A 16,361-nucleotide genomic window follows, 5' to 3' on the forward strand; every position below is an offset into this window, starting at 1 on the left:
GTCCTGGGGTCTGAACTCAGAGTTGGGGCAATGTCACTGAGCTTCTTTTGCTCAAGACCAGCACTCTACCACTTGAGCCACAGCACCACTTCCAGCTCTTTCTGTCTATGTGATACTGAGGAATCGAACCCAGGGCTTCATGCATGCTAGACAAGCACTCTACCACTAAGCCACCTTCCCAGCCCTGTTTTGGTTTATTTTTTTGAGCTAGGGTCTCACTATGCAGCCTAATCTGACCTCAAACTCACGATCCTCCAACCCCAGTCTCCCAAGTGCAGGGATTACAGGGATGCACCACTACTCCTGACACTTATCAGATTGCTATTAGTATCAGTGTTATGTATTATTCTGTGGTGCCACGGGTTGTGCTGATCCTCATGCCAGGCAAGCCCTCTGTCACGAAGCCACACCCCAGCCCTCAGAGCTAGCTCTGACTTCGGACCTCACCGAAAGTCTGTGTTCTTCATGCTGTTCCCTTTCTCCACCCATAAGCCTCTCTGGAGTTGTGGAGTTTGGCCCTCATCAGCAATAGGCCTGGTCAGGGTGGCCAGACACCAGTGTGCAATTCCAGCGGACAGGCTACAGTACCTGCTCACAGGAGGGTGGGTGGTCTCTCAGAGGCCTCCTCCACATTACAGACCCACCTACCTTCCTGGCCGGGGTGTCAACCCTACTCTGAGCCCCAACTGAGCAGCCTCTGCTGACATCTGGAGGGAGGCTGAACTGCCAACCTCCACCAGCAGAGGGCAGCAGGGTGCCTGCCTGTCCGTTACAGCTGACTTCCAGATGGAGGAAATGTCACAGCCAAACTTCCCAGAGCTGAGCCACCAGGAGCCAGGGGCTCTTGGGCAGAGGGCTGCCAGAGCACTCTGAGTTAACTGAGGTTCACAGCAGTGTCCAACTCATGCAGAGTTGTTTTGGTCTTTTTTCCCGCCCCCCCCCCCCCCAGTACTTGGAACACAGACCCTCCAGGCTCTGCTTCTGGAGCCATACCTCCAGTCCTTGTAGTTTGTTTTGTAGGTAGGGTCTCCTGCTAATGTTGTCCAAGCAGCTTTGTACTATGATCCTCCTACCTCCAACCTCTGGACTGGCTGAGATTTCAGGCCTGCGCTACCTGGCTTGACAGATCACTCTTTATATTGACATGAAAACTTGCCTTCTGTAGCTTCCGTAGCTACCCACCTTTCTCCCTCGGTATTTCTCTCTGCCTCTCCTCTGTTTCTGGGGCCTCATTTTACCCCTTAGAGGCGTGGCTGCTCCTTCTAGGATGGGGTGGATGCTTCTTACTTTGGGAGGGTGGGAAGGAACGTGGTAAATTCTGTGGCTGACGCTCCAAGTGCCCCCCCTTCACGGCCACTGTGGAAGGCACAAGTGTGTGTCTGGGGCATCCTGCCACCTCTGGTGGCATTTCAGGGATTCCCGGAACCCTTTCCCCAGGGCACATGACCACCAAGTGGCCACCCGGACCTCCTTCCCACGCAGAGGCTTCAGGATCAGGGGGAGGGAAGGCAAGTGGACAGTCAAGCGGCCAACAGCGGGCTTTTCCTGGCTCACTGGCCAGCCCCTTCCCCCCCCCCCCCAGGTTGCTGCCTGGTCTGGGCCTCTTCCACACCCCCTATGGGCCTCAGCCTGTGAAGGCAGGAAGGAGGCACAGATGGCAGGCGGGAACCCAGCCCCCAGCCACGCTCACCCAGCTGTCGCTTTGGAAAGTGCCCTGCATGGCGGCTCCTTGGCTCCTGCAGGCCAGCCTGGTCCCAGCTGTTCAACCCCCTGGCTGGTCGAAGGCTCCTGCAGGGGGAGGAGGCACATAGACCCCCAGAATGGCAGCACCCACAAGACTAGGCCTATGGATCCTTTTACAGCTGGGGAAAGCGAGGCTTGGAGAGAGCAGAGGCACCTGGCTGAAGTCACAGTGCATTTCCAGTTTGGGGGTGCTCAGGTCGGCTGCACAGCCCCTCCCAGCCAGCTTGCAGCCCGTGTAGCTCCACTTGGCTTGATTTTACCTATGGTTCTGCCTGTGATCTTAATGTGGGGTCTGGACCCTCAGGGTTAAGTCCTCAGACCTCTACAGGCAGGAGGAAATTTGCAACATTGTCACCAGCCCTAAGTGAGATCTCACAGAACCTGCAGCGTTTTCATCAATAGACCTCAGGCTGGGGATGCTTCGAGACCTCTTCTGCTATGGGGTCCTCCAAGTACTGTGTATGCTCAGGAAGTTAATTACTTGTGAGGGCCCCAAGTGACCACGCTATCTAATGCACCAAAAAGGCACTTACATGAGTACAGTCCCGATCCATTTCCTGATCCTTGAATTTCAACACAATCAGGTTCTTTTGTCCCATACATTTGATTTATCTACTTATAAACTTTAGGAAGGGGACGATGAACCAGGTGCAATGGGTCTCACCTATAATCCCATGAACAAGGGAGGTCACATGTAGGGTAGAAGGATTGTGGTCTACGACAGTCCTGGACAAAAATGTAAGATGCTGGGCTGGGAAGGTGGCTCAGTGGTAGAGCGCTTGCCTTGCATACATGAGGTCCTGGGTTTGATTCCTCAGCACCACAGAAGCAGTAAAAGCTGGAAGTGATGCTATGGCTCAAGTGGTAGAGCGCTAGCCTTGAGCTGAAGAGCTGAGGGACAAAGCCCAGGTCCAGAGTTCAGGCCCCATGACCGACACACACACACACACACACACACACACACACACACACACACACACACACACACTGTAAGATGCTACCTACAAATAACTAAAGGAAAAAAAAAAGGGCAAGGGTCTGGATCAAGGGGTACAATGCCTGACTAACAAGCATGAGGCCCTCAGTTCAAATCCCAGTATTACCAGAAAGAGAAAGTAGTACCAAGAGGAGGAAGATGGAGCCATGGGCTTTGTAGACTGCCAAGCGAGTCTATGACTGCCCCCTACAAAGAGTTAAAAACTTGTTTTCTTTGAACAACAGTTTCAAGTGTTAAAGCTGAAGTTTGACCTCATAAAACAGAGACTTGTCATATGAAGGCGTATGCAGGGGGAAGGGGGAAGGGAGGCTGGGGCAGGGGACAGGTCAGGAGCCGAGACCAAATGTGAGCAGAGGCTGGGCCAGGCGCCTCCTAGTTTTCTATAACCTCACTGAACAGCAGAACTGCCTTGGAGTAGGGGCAAGCATGTCTCCGTTGTGCGGTTGGGGAAACTGAGGCACCAACCGATTTGGTAACTCGCCCAAGATAACAGGTCTGGGAGTGCCAGCTGTTCATCCGGGCAGCTGATGTTTCTCTAGGGAAGGCCCCAAAAGGCTGCTGCCACCCAGTTACCTCCCCTGTGGAGAGTGGAGGGGGGGCGGTGATAGAATGGGACACTGGAGACATTGCTCTCCTGGTCTCTTACCTTCTCTGAGCCTGGGAATTCCTATCTGTAAATTTCCAAGTTCTGAGCACTGTCTCTCCCCCTCATCCCCCCCCCCCCCCCCCACCGCCCTGGTACCTGTCGACCCACTTAGAAACTTAGGCACAGGTTGCTTAGCAACTAAAATCAAGGTCTGGGCTGAGGGTGGAGCACAGAGCGGCCTGGCGATGCCACAGAGCAGCTCTTATTTCCCCGAGACTGTGGAAGATCTGAACAACCCCTTCCTCCCTCCCCACACCCCCTTGCAGGCGACCTTTAAGGGGCTGGGACAAGAGGAGGCCATCAGGAAATGGCTGCAGCCCTGGAGGACTGGACCAAGCTTGGGGTTTCTTAGGCCAGGCACACAGGAAGCCTTTGTTCTGGAAGCTGCTGGAAAAAGACCAGGGTAGGGGGCTTGGCCAAGGCCTCAGGCCCTATTGGGACTAGGAGATGCTCTGTTTCAAGACAGGCGCTTTAGACCCAGTCTTAATGCCCCTCGATGTCTACGCCCTGGAACACTGGAGTCATGGCCCATGTGGGGCTGGGGGTCCCTTGGGCGGGCCCAGTGGGACCCGGGAGTGTCTGCCTCTTCTCTCCCAGGCCTGGGGAGGGGCGGGGCAGGCCAGAGGCTTCATTCTACACTGAATGCAGAATGCCTCCTCATACCCAGCCATGGCCCTAACCCAGGGCAGGGCCCCAAGACAAAGGAGCCGTGGAGAAGAAGGTTTTGCACTCAGAAACAGCAGTGTAGCATTCCTAGAAAGGGGCCCGGCACACTGGGCAAGCTGGCACGGGACCTGTCTCCTCTTGGAGGCCGGGATTTGTCCTGGTAAAAGCAGGTGATGTAGACCCAGCTGCCCCTTCCTGGTAACTTTGTTCTCTGCGAAGACTTTCCTGGAGCTATTTAGCCAGAATGTGTCTAGGCAAGGCTGTCTGCTGGGATGCGAGTTTCGGGCAGACCAGGTTGTGAGTATGTGGATGGATAACAAGGTGGAAATTGTCCACCAGGCCTGAAGCTGACATTCTCCCCTGCCTCCCTCCCCCATCTTTGCCTTTCTGATTAATGACCTGATTTTCTTGTGTGGAACCAGCTTGTATAAAAACCAGAGTCTCCCCTTCCTCACCCTCCGAATCCTTTCTGGCACTAGTCTGGTTTAGCCTTTATCCTCTCGGAAAAATGGTCTCCATCTTTGCCTCCACACCGTAACTGTTGGTCCTGTGACCCGTGATGCATTGACGTCACACTGCAGCTAGGTCCCGGGGAGGTGGGCCAGGGGGCATCGTGTGGCTCCAGGCTGTCCAACTCATGCCCATTCAACAGCCTGGCCTTCGGTCTGTACCAGCTAGATGCCTAGTTCCTAGTGTCCCTCTCTTTCTCCAAGCTGGAGCTTACCTTAGCAAGAAGAAGTAGAGGCAATCTTGGAACCCTTGCTATGGGCAGAAGATGGACAAAGCCTTCACGTGCGATTCCAGCTTGGTCCCAGAGCCGAAACGATGGCTCCTGTGTATAGACCTCGCTGGGAGCTGAATCAGGGCACGGACTCCTGGCATTCCATCCTGAACTTAACCAATGTCCTCACTACCCTCAGATGGCACCGCAGGGCTCGGGTGGGCCTAGGCCCTCCACACACTTCCTATGGCAACACTCAAGCTGTGCAACCACCTCAGCCTGACCCCTGGCGGGGGGCCCCGCACCCCCTTCCCATTCCAGGCAGCATGGATTCTCTTCCATGTGCTTTCTGTGTTGGCTGGTGAGGCTGTGCCTGGCAGATACGGGGCAGTGACAATGTAGATGGTAGTAAGAAAACAAACACAAGACTCCTCCAGGCTGGCTGTAGACTCAAAGCTCAGCACAGCACAGCCCAGCTCAGGGGCCAACTGGCAGAGCAGAAAGGGGTCAGGCAGGAGCGTCTGGCATTGCCATGGCTCCTGGGTATTGAACACACGCTGTATGCCAGGCTGTGGCTCAGGGCTTTAAAGATAGCACCTTAGTGAATCACCAGAGAACTCCGAGAAAAAGTACCCAGAGTATTTTTACAAATGGGGAAACTGAGGCACGGGATGGTTTCTGTCTGAGGAGAGGGCTTGAGATTTCAGAAGGAAAAGGGGGAGTAGACAGAATGGTCTGGGAACTGCTGTGGGTCCAGGCTGGAGGCCCAAGCAGCGTCAGGACACAACCCACCCAGATTTAGAGTTCTCGGCTCCCAGGCTGGGTTTTTTTTTTCTGGAAGGAGAAGAATGGAGTCAGGACAGTGCTGCAGAGGGGTGGGTTGGGGTCCAGGCTCCCCTTAGCCAGTGCTGCATCTCTTAGCCCTGGGATCTGTTAGGTTTTTAAAAAGAGGTGACCGAGTTAGAACAGCACCAGCACGCACGTGGTATTCAGATAAGGGGTAGGTTTATTCAGTAGACCTGCTTGGACCAGGCAAGGGTGGCACTCCACGTGGCTGGGAAAGGCCTGGGAATGAGAGAGAGCTGGGAAGAGAGGAAAGAGAGAGAAAAGAGCAGAGAGAGGGGTAAGAACAGTAGCACTCACGTGGTATTCAGGTAAGGGGTAGATCTGCTGGGACCAGGCAAGGTTGGCACTCCACGTGGCTGGGAAAGAGAGAGAGCAAGAGAGCAAGAAAAGAGCAGCAAGAGCTAGAAACGAACAGAGAGAGAAAAAAGAGAGAGTCTGGGCCTGGGCTAGCCCTTATGTAGGGTATGGGTGGGGAAAGGTGTGGCCACATCAAATTCAGATGTGACCTCTTCCAGGTGTCCCAGTTGCCTAGGTAATGCAGGTACTGGGTGGAGACTGCTGCGAGGAGGGTGGAGTCTGCTCGCCATCCAGGTGCAGACCTTACAGGATCTACCCCCCCAAACCAGAGGAAGCCGGACCCCATGCACTGGAAGCAAAACAAGAGAGCCACGCTTGATTTCTGCTGAACCATCTGCCTTTGCTTTTCTCAAAAAATAAGCAGCCATTCTTCCAAAAAAGGGAAAACCACAGAGCAAGGCTGTCAATCTCCTGCCCCCGACAAACTGAATAAAGTAGTCATGACTTCTCTCTCTCCCTCTCCCTTTCTCTCTCTCCCTCTCCCTCTCCCCCATTCCCTCTCTCTCTCCCTGTCCCTCTCTCCCCCTTCTCTCTCCTTTCTTCCCCTCTCTCCTCCCTCTCTCTCTCTCTCTCCCTCTCTCTCCTCTCCCTTTCTCTCTCTCTCCCTCTCTCCTCTCTCCCCCTCTCCTTTCTCTCTGCCCCCCCCAGTCACTTACTGTACAGCCTGTCACAGGCTTTGAGATGCAAATCACACCAAGCGGAAGGCAGCTTGGAGAACAAAGAGCAATTGAAGAAAGATCTGAAAAATGGATTTAGGGAAGACTCTGAATTCCCTGGGAGAGGGGAGATTTGGGGCTCTTTAGGGGGCAGCAGAAGAGGTGTTCCAAACTGTTAGGGAGCGCTTGAGGCCTGAAGGGGGGGTGAAGGTTCTGGACCAAAGGACGTCCAGTTTTGTGATAGTTCTTAGGACTGGGCTGGCCTTCCCTCACCCTTCTTTTTAATATCCATCAGCCTCGGACACACTGGGAGCTAGAGGCCACCGGCCTCTGGCTGTGACTCCACAGTTAGAAAAGCCGGGACAGCAAACATAGCACACCCATAGGCTTGGATGGGTATGGCTGGCACATCAAGGGTTCAAGGAAGCTGGTGCTGTGCACTGATCCTACAAGGAGTATAGACAAAGGCCCCTCCCCAACCCTCTGCGAGGCAGGCAGGTGTACAGCTGGGAAAGAGACCTGAATTCAAATTCTCCTCTGTCATTCATGTGCTGTGCAGCCTCCAAGGAGTCAAGACTTCTCTGAGCCTCTGATTTTTTTTTTTCCCATCTGTACTTCCTCCCTGATCTTCTCAGCCTGGGCTCTGGAGCCTCAGGCTGAGCACCCAGGGAGACCTGTGGTTAATGAGGCCTCTGGGCAGTGTGCCTGGTGCCTCACACCTTCCTCAGCCTCCTTGAGCTGGGCCAGGCAATCAGGGTGCTGATTGTACCCCAGCTGCAGCTTAATGTCTTCTCCAGAGAGGCAGAGCCGGGAGCTGAATGCTAACTAGGGAAAACCAGGCTCCGGCCTTCACAGCAGCAGCTGAAACAAGAGCTGAGGACAAGTCCCTTCTGTCGGGATCTGCTGGCAGCCAGGCTGGGGCACTGGCCGGCTTCCTGGCAGTGAAAGGTCATGGGGTCCGGCTCCTGCTCCTGAGTGCCACTGCAGCCCCAGTTTCTCCTGGTAGAAGATGGGGGTGGTCGCCGGGCGCTGGTGGCTCACGCCTGTAATCCTAGCTACTCAGGAAGCTGAGATCTGAGGATCGCGGTTCAAAGCCAGCCCGGGCAGGAGAGACCGTGAGACTCCTATCTCCAATAAACCACCAGAAAACCGGAAGTGGCGCTGTAGCTCAAGTGGTAGAGCGCTCGCCTTGAGCTGAAGAGCTGAGGGACAGCGCCCAGGCCCAGAGTTCAAGCCCCACGACCAACAAAAAAAAAAAAAAAAAAAGAAGATGGGGGTGGTCCTCCCTGCTGATCAGAGGATGGGTGGCTGGACCAGGGTGAGTGTCTCTGAACCTCTGGCTAGGGCTGTGCCCTGCAGAGTTTTTGTTTGGCTTTTTTTGTCAGTCGTGGGGCTTGAACTCTGGGCCTGGGTGCTGTCCCTCAGTCTTCAGCTCAAAGCTAGCGCTCTACCACTTGAGCCACAGTGCCACTTCTGGCTTTCTGGTGGTTTATTGGAGATAAGAGTCTCTCAGACTTTCCTGCCTGGGCTGAACCTTGATCCTCAGATCTCAGCCTCTTGGGTAGCTAGGATGACAGGCGTGAGCCACCAGCACATGGCTACCTGCAGAGTTTTAAATCATAAAAGCTGTAGTCCTAGCAAGCTGGCTTTGAGGGAATTGGGTGGGATGGCTCCTGAAAAATTCTGGGCTTTCTAGAATGTGGGGACCTTCAGGGGTGTTGGGGTGCTGCAAGTTCTCCCTTCCTCTGCCAGAACCTCTCAAAGAAGCAAGAAAGGAAGACAGGAGGCACTGGGGAGGGGTTTTGTGTGTGTGTGTGTGTGTGTGTGTGTGTGTGTGTGTGTGTGTGTGTGTGTGTGTATGTGTGTTTGGCTAGTCCTGGGGCTTGAACTCAGGGCCTGGACACTGTCCCTGAGCTTCTTTTGCTCAAAGGCTAGGGTTCTACCACTTGAGCCACAGTGCCACTTCCAGCTTTTTCTGTGTATGTGGTACTGAGGAATCGAACCCAGGGCTTCATGCATGCTAGACAAGCACTGTACCACTAAGCCACATGCCCAGCCTTTTTTTTTTTTTAAAGAACACAAAGGAGACCTTTTCTGTGGCCTGCTGATTGCAGAGGGCAGAATACCACACATTCACCGCTCCTCACCAAAGTGCAAAGACCCATCAGGGACCTCGGGAAGTGACCAAAGTCTTTTCAGTGTGTTCATGAATGTACAGAATTCTTTTAGGGGAGATTTCTGTGTGAAGGAGGGAAACTGAAGATAAACGAACCTCCCCTTTCCTGGGAGTCATTCCTTCTTCCTCCTGCGGGATAAATGGAGAGCCTAGACAGGGCTCTAATCAACAGTGCCCCCGCCCTGGCCCCTTCTCCACCCCTCTGTGGGGTATAAGAGCGAGCAGAGCTACCAACACCTGGAGGAAGTCAGATGGCTGTCTCCTCCCCTCCCTGCTCCCCACCCCCCTGCATGCCTTCATCAGCCTCAGTCCCCTCCCCTCCCTGCCTCCCCCTCCACACCCATACCTTCACCAGCCGCTGGTCCTCAGAGCCCTGCCTGCCAGGCCCTGTCCTCGGGGTCAGCTACTGCCCCTCTGGTGGGAAGGAGGGCCTGGCCTAGACCTGCCCCAGACCCCTGCCCTATGGGGGAAAACTACAAGTTGGACCCCACAGCAATTGCTGGGGGCATCTCAGAAACAGTCCCCCTCACCCTGCTCAAGCATCTGAGCACAGCGGGAGTGGGGTGAGTGGCAGGAGGGGAATTCAGCCATAAACGAGTAGGGCTGACAGCAGCGGCGCTGTCCTGAGGCACACCACCTCCCACGGGGCCTCGCGGCCTCTGCCTGAGTGTCCACAGCTTTAACATCACCAGATCTGGGCTGAGCCACATTCACGTGAGCAGCCCCGAAGGCAGAGGTGCAGACAGAAGCAGGAGGCTGTGAATCCAGCACCACTTTCCCAGGTACCCAGTGCCCCCATGGCAGGGTCTACATCCCTCCAGAACCAACGCAGAAGGCCAGGCAGGATGCCAAGCTGTGGATGCTGGCCCTGGACCAGTGTGTCCACCCCTGGGAAGAGGCTGCGGACACCAGGGCAGAGACCATCCCGGGCCCCCCTGGGGTGCACTGTGGAAAGCCATGTCCAGTCTCCCGGCTCCCAGGAGAGCCCAGGCCTCCTACCTGCTCTAGGGGGATGACCAGGAAGGAGCCGCCTCCCGCGCTCTCCGTGACGATGGCCAGGAAGCGGGCGTTGACGGCACAGAAGTGGTTGTCGTGCACGTTCTTGGTGATGGGGACCCCATCGAAGCAGTGCTCCCGGTTGGCCACCTTCCCGTAGACGTTCCGGAACTTGGAGCTGCGGTACTGCGGACGCCAGGACATCTGTGAGGGGCCAGGGAGACATGGGTCAGGCTGGCCACCGCTTCAGGAAGTGCCGGCACTGGGCACTGCACGGGGCAGTGAGTTGAGCACTGTGCTGGGCACTGCTCTGGGCTCTGAGGTCAGCCACGCAGAGCTGAGCTGGGGGTGTCCACTCTCAGAACATGGCAGGGGACGGGCCTTCTGCAGGCCTCAGGAGCAAAGTCTAGTGGACACATGCTTGCACATTGCCCGCTTTGGCTCTGCACGCTCAGCCACCTTCCAGAACAGTAAGGTCCTAACGTGTCTTTCAACAGAAAGGCAGCCACACATGCAGGACAGACATGGGACACGTGTGGGGTATACACACAGGACACACACGACGCATGCATGACATGTGTGTGGCTCATAGGACAAAATGTGGGACACACGGAGGGTGCATAGGACATGTGCAGGACAATGTAGGACACATGATACACGTGTTGGGCACACATGATACACGTATGACACACAGGACACACAGATGATACATGTGGGGCACACGTGAGACACTCATGTAGCACATGTAGGACATGCATGACACGTGTTGAGCACACAGGACACACAGGGCACACACGGGACACACACATGACACGTAGGACACACATGGGACATACGCAGGACACATGGACACACACAGGACAAACGTAGGACAGGTGCAGGACTCACACGAAGGGCATCCATGGGACACGTGCAAGGTACACACATAGTATCTAAGCTGTGCTCCATACAGTCTGGGAGTGACATGTGGCAGAGGTGGAGCAGGGCAGCCCTTCCCACACTGTCACCTTCTCTTATGATTCTCAACACAATTTCTTCTTCTTCTTTTTTGTCGGTCGTGGTGCTTGAACTCTGGGCCTGGGCGCTGTCCCTGAGCATTTCAGCTCAAGGCGAGTGCTCTACCACTTTGAGCCACAGCACCACTTCCGGTTTTCTGGTGGTTCATGGGAGATAAGAGTCTCATGGACCTTCCTGCCCAGGCTGGCTTTGAACCTCGATCCTCAGATCTCAGCCTCCTGAATAGCTAGGATGACAGGCGTGAGCCACCAGCAGCACCTGGCTTCAACACAATTTCTAACCTACAGCAGCACCTCAGAAACTGTATGGCTCTACAGAGTGTCCTCTGACACCGAGTGGTTCAGTGACATGACCTAAGCCACAGAGGGGGCCGTGTGAAGTGGAGACCATGCCAGGTGGCCTTTGCGGCACATCCCAGGGGCCCACGACGCACCTGTAATAAAACCACTTAGCAGGGTAGAACACTTGAGCCTCCAATGTCACTTGCTACATATCCAGGTTTTGGGGTCCCAGCTCAGGTTCACTGAGCTCAGAGTTCTGTGGACAGGACCCCACCACCAGCAAGTTGGTCTGGTGGCCCTACCACCCTCTAAGTGGCACACTGAAAGGCGACTGAAGTTTGCCCTCCTACTGTTTCCTTGTCCAGCCTGGACGAAAGTCTCCCAGAGGCCAGCAGGCCCCGCTCCCAGGCTCTGGCTCTGGCTGTGGCAGGGAGGGGAGGGGACGGCGCAGCGGGGTGGGGGGGGGAAGGGGGGCTAGTCCAGCCTTGCTGCAGGTGACACCCCAATAGGAAAGCCCTATGTGATGCAGCCCTGCAGAGAGAGCCCAGAGCTCACTATGACCTTCCCGCTGCCAAGATCAGATAGACCCTGGGGCCTCCTGACCATCTTAGGACAGAAAGCAAGCAAATGTCTTCGTTGAGTTCCCAGACAGAAATAGCACCACGGGACTAAGAAATCAGCTTGGAGAATTCGAACCCAAAACTCTGCGTTTGCTTGAAATACAGTCAGGAGCTGGGACACACAGAAGTCGAGGAAGGTCAACGTCTTCCAGGAGATCTCATCTTCAGCAAATCCCTTCCTCTCCCTCCCGCCCCAGCTCCTTCTCCCCTTCCCAGGCTCTCTTCTGTCCCTGCAGGCCCATCTTCCCTCGGCTCGCTCCTCCCCTCCTCCCTACCTTTGCCCACACAGAATTCCACCCCCAAATGCCTTCTCTGTCCAATGAGTTCTGCTCGCAAACATCTGCATGAAGTCACGCTGGGGAGAGCGGCCCTGGAACGCCTCACCGATGGCATCACCAATTCCCACAGTGGGCTTCAGGGGGTCACTCAAGGTCCCAGAGATGATGCCGGTCATGTGCTTAATTGCATTAGGAAGACAGAACAGTGCATACCCGACCTATAGGCACCGTGGAGTCAATGGAACCAAGTCCAAGAAAAAACATCTGTATCCCTCCCTTCCAGGCAGAACATTCTAGATTCCACCATTCCCATACATGTGTGGAACCTGCTCACTCCCTGACCTGCTCCCTGCCAGCACTGCTCTGGCCTGCAAACTCCTTCCTGCCAGGTCTCAGAAGTAGATACTAACACCTCTGCTTCTGCTCTCCCTCCACCCCTAGTAGCCTTCCCTGATGGGAACAGGCCTCTGTGCCAGGGCAGGGCTGATGACCCTCCCTCTCCCTTTCATCTTCCTGGTCCGCCCAGTAGGGCCTTGGAGGTGGAGAAGCCCTGCCAAGCTCCTGGCTAGTGTCAGCCCAGCACCTCCTGGAGGGGGCGCCCAGTCTAGTGGAGGTGGACAGGAAAGCTCAGCCCATCAGAACCCAAGTGCCTGAGCCCAGTGATCGGGGACTCCAGGTTCTCTGTGCAGTGCCAGTGGTTGGGGTCCCCAGGTTCTCCAGGTGGCGCCAATGTGGCCCGGTGCTATGGCTGTGGTCTGGAACAATCTCTGTTGCTTCTTTTGTTCAACAACATGAAAGCTACCTGTGGCTTTACAATGGCACCGACCTTTTGAACACACCAGGCCACTGTCTCATAAGACGTCCTAGCTATTTAGGTCTGGTTGACCTTAGGCCCTCACCAAAGTTGTTCCTGTGCCTCCTATAAATATTTTAAGAGCTGGGTCCAGCTAGACACTTGGTGGTTCACGCCTGGAATCCTAGCTACTCAAGAGGCTGAGATCTGAGGATCATGATTCAAAGCCAGCCTGGGCAGAAAAGTCTGAGAGAGACTCTTATCTCCAATGAACCACTAGAAGAACAGATGTGGTGCTGTGACTCAAAGTGGTAGAGTGCTAGCCTACAGCAGAAAAGATCAGAGACAGAGTAGGCCCTGAGTTCAAGGCTCACAACAATAACAACAACAAAAATAAAAATAGAATAAATGAGTTGAGTCCAAAGCTCTTTCTCCATTTGGGTTGAAAGTTCTCCATGACTGATCTGTCCTCTGAGAAGGGAGAGGCGAGGAGATGGGCGAGCAAGCACTGGTCAGCCCTCTGACAAGGGGGCCAGCTGGCCAGAGCTTGCTCATTTTAGAGGGTGGAGGCCACAGGCCTAGAGACTGGGCCAGGCTCAGAACGCAAGCTGAGCTCTGCTTCCCACCTCCATCACTGAGGGCTGAGCTCAGCTGCTGTGGGCTGTGGGGACAGATGCCACCACCCTGTGTGCTCAGAGAGGCCCAAGGGCCGCATCTGGCTGCAAGCGCGCTGCTGCCCAGACGTCTGCACAGTGAGTGAACGGGGACATGAAAACCGGCCATTTCCCCTGCTACGCCTCGCCCAGATGGCGGTGGCTCCCTGAACCTCTCAGAACCAATGAGTGCCACATTTGCGCTCCCTCTAAGGGAGGCCTCTTGGACTGATTGAAGTGCCTGAGATGGAAAAGGAAGCTGCCATGGGAGGTTGTGCGCTTCCCTCCCCTGGAAAGGGTCCAAGGGCATTGTGGAACAAGGAATGAATGAATGGAACTGCATAGCTAGAGCAAGAGAACAGATCAGCCGATGGACGGGAGTGTAGGGTCAGAACCTACCCCTGGCTCTGCCACCCTAGCTAGAAGTGTGCTGCCATCTTCCCTCCTCCTCCCACAGGGCGGAATAACCCAGGAGTTCACCTGGAGAGGAGGAGAGGGCCCTGCTGGGCTCTGCTGGGTACCAGCTGCAGGGAGGGGCAGGAAGAGGCTCTGGCCTTTCTCTCTGGCTGTGGGCACGGCTCCTGGCATCCTGTCATGGCTCCTGGCATCCCCTAGCTGGGGCCCTGGGCCACGTGGGGCTCCCTCTGAGAGAGAGAGCCCGGAAGGAAGCAGCTGCTATTTTACAGCTGAGGGCCCTTGTAGCCTCTCAAGAAATGGAAGCTGGCCTTTCCCCTCCTCTGGGATAATCACTACATCCGCCCCACACTCTGTCCTCAGCTCTCAGAAATGGCTTATCATATCCAGCAGGTGATGATGAAATCTGCTTCTATAGCTGGATCACCAAAAAAGCACATGGGCAGCGTTGCTTTCCCATCTTGGGCTCAGGTGTGGGGTGCTCGTGGCTGTGTCCATACGCAAGGGCTTGGGTATGGGGAGCTCGTTCGTGGCTATGTCCACATGCGGGGGGTTGGGGAGATGCTTTGGCTGCTGGGTGGGGGTGGGCACAAATCCCAGGGGGCAACCCACAGGAAGCTATCAGAGAAAGACTGGCAAGCTCCGTTGCTTGGCGATGAGCGCTCGGCCATGGGGACTAACCACCTGCTTTCTCCAGGCTCAGGGGCCTCTTAACTGTGAAATCAGTGTTCCAGGTCTAAGAACCCACAAGAGGTAGGGGGAGGAGGGAATGGGCCAGGCCTGTGCACCAGATGTGACAGAGAATAAACATTAGTCACCACCACAGGCAAGTCTGTCTCAGTCATTCAGAGATGGGCAAGAGCTGGCCATCGATCGGGTCCTCATCCACTTCTAAGCCAGTTCGGCTTTCCTACACCCAGAAAACCTGAACCCACAGGCGAGACACAAACCAGGTAGCCAGAGTCCTGAGAAGCTGCCACCCAGGGCTCAGTGACGTCCTCTGTAAATGGAGGGCTCTGACCTCATTCCTCAGCAGACAAGCCCTGCCTATAAATACCTAGCCCCAGAGGAGGAACCTCCCATTCCAACGGCAAGGCAGCCTTGCAAGTTCAAACCCTGCTTTACCACTGTGCCCCGGGTTCACTCCCCTGTGTCTCTATGTCCTGGCCCCCACCCTAAGGATGGGAAGACACCGCATCTCCCGCTCCGGCTCCTCTGGTGCTCACCGGACCCTTGCTCACGCACTGGCTTCAATCTTTCCTGTTTCCTGAAACCCCCCACACCCCACTCCTCGATCTGGTTCAAGTACCACTTGAACCACGGGGCTCCTCTGCCGTCTCTAACCCAAACAATCAGTCAGTTCTTGCTCTTTTTCCCCCAGCACCAGAATTAATATGCAATACAGGGTTCCAAATGAAAACAAGAACACCCCTTCCCATACCCGCATCCCTCAGCACCTTCTGTGCCCTAGACTGAAAGGGCGAGGCCCAAATTCCCCAAGTGCTTCTTGGCCTGACCCGGCTCTGACCCGGCTGGTTCTCTTCGGCCTGCGTGATGGGCAGTCAGGTGCCACCTGGGATGGCAGCGTAGGCTGAAGCGGCATGCACACCCCCACGATGCGCTCCCCACACCCACCTTCCAACACCTCACTTCCAAGATCTGCACAGTTGGAATCGGTCTGGCTGTGTGGATTTGGTTCCAGAACCAAATGCAGTTAAGGACACAGCGTCCACCTCCCCCTCCTGCCTCCTCCTCCACGTGAGCCTCTTGCTTGCCAGGCAAGAGCCCTGGCCCCCAGCACACCAAGACCTTGAATGTGGGAGGTATCCTGGGTGATTGCTGCCGGGGCTGTCTGGGTGTGCCGAGGACCACGGATGGACACAAAGCACTCGTGGCCGGTCAGGCAGTGAAGCGGGGCCTCGACACAGTGGACCCTCTGGCTTTGCAGCCAGCAGCCAGCAGCCAGGACAAAGGGGATTTAGCAGGTCAGGCCTCTAGAGACCCCAGGGGCCCGCGTGACCTTGAGCAAGGCCTTGTACCTTCTGTGGGAGGCACAGGAGGATTTGGAAATCTATAAATAAGACTGAGAAGAAGGCTAGAACTTTCCAGAGAAGGAAGTAGGGCAGCTGGGGAGGACAGCGTCTTTGAGCCATCTGTATCCTGTCTGAGATTTCTTTCTTTCTTTCTTTCTTTCTTTCTTTCTTTCTTTCTTTCTTTCTTTCTTTCTTTCTTCCTTTCTTTCTTTCTTTCTCTTTTCTTTTCTTTCCAGTGCTAGGGATCCAACCCTTGGCCTCCCACAAGGCTACAACCCTAATTTTTAGTTTTTTGTTTGAGGCAGAGGCTCACTGTGAGGCTCTGGCTATGTAATCCTCCTGCCTCAGTCTCTTGATTGCAAGGATTACAGGTGTATGCCACTATACCTGCTACCCCTAGGTGTGTGTGTGTGTGTGTGTGTGTGTGTGTGTGTGTGTGTGTGTGTGTGTGTGTGTAGATGTGTGTGC

At 55.2% G+C, this 16,361-nt stretch overlaps 1 protein-coding gene across 4 annotated transcripts in view; it reads right to left on the bottom strand.

The window, feature by feature from the left end:
• Window positions 1-16,361, bottom strand: part of Coro2b (coronin 2B) — a 65,884-nt gene that overhangs the window by 24,396 nt on the left and 25,127 nt on the right. For 3 of the 4 annotated variants that reach the window (XM_070043023.1, XM_070043021.1, XM_070043022.1), the window contains exon 2: window positions 9,808-10,008. In XM_070043023.1, the coding sequence (XP_069899124.1) occupies window positions 9,808-10,008 (201 nt within the window). Of the gene's footprint in view, window positions 1-9,807; window positions 10,009-15,495; window positions 15,524-16,361 lie in introns of those variants that run through there. The other variant, XM_070043020.1, reaches the window with a different exon arrangement.

The sequence above is a fragment of the Dipodomys merriami genome, unplaced genomic scaffold (assembly GCF_024711535.1).
Source record: "Dipodomys merriami isolate MVZ:Mamm:240054 unplaced genomic scaffold, mDipMer1.0.p SCAF_33, whole genome shotgun sequence".
Taxonomy (NCBI): Eukaryota; Metazoa; Chordata; class Mammalia; order Rodentia; family Heteromyidae; genus Dipodomys; species Dipodomys merriami.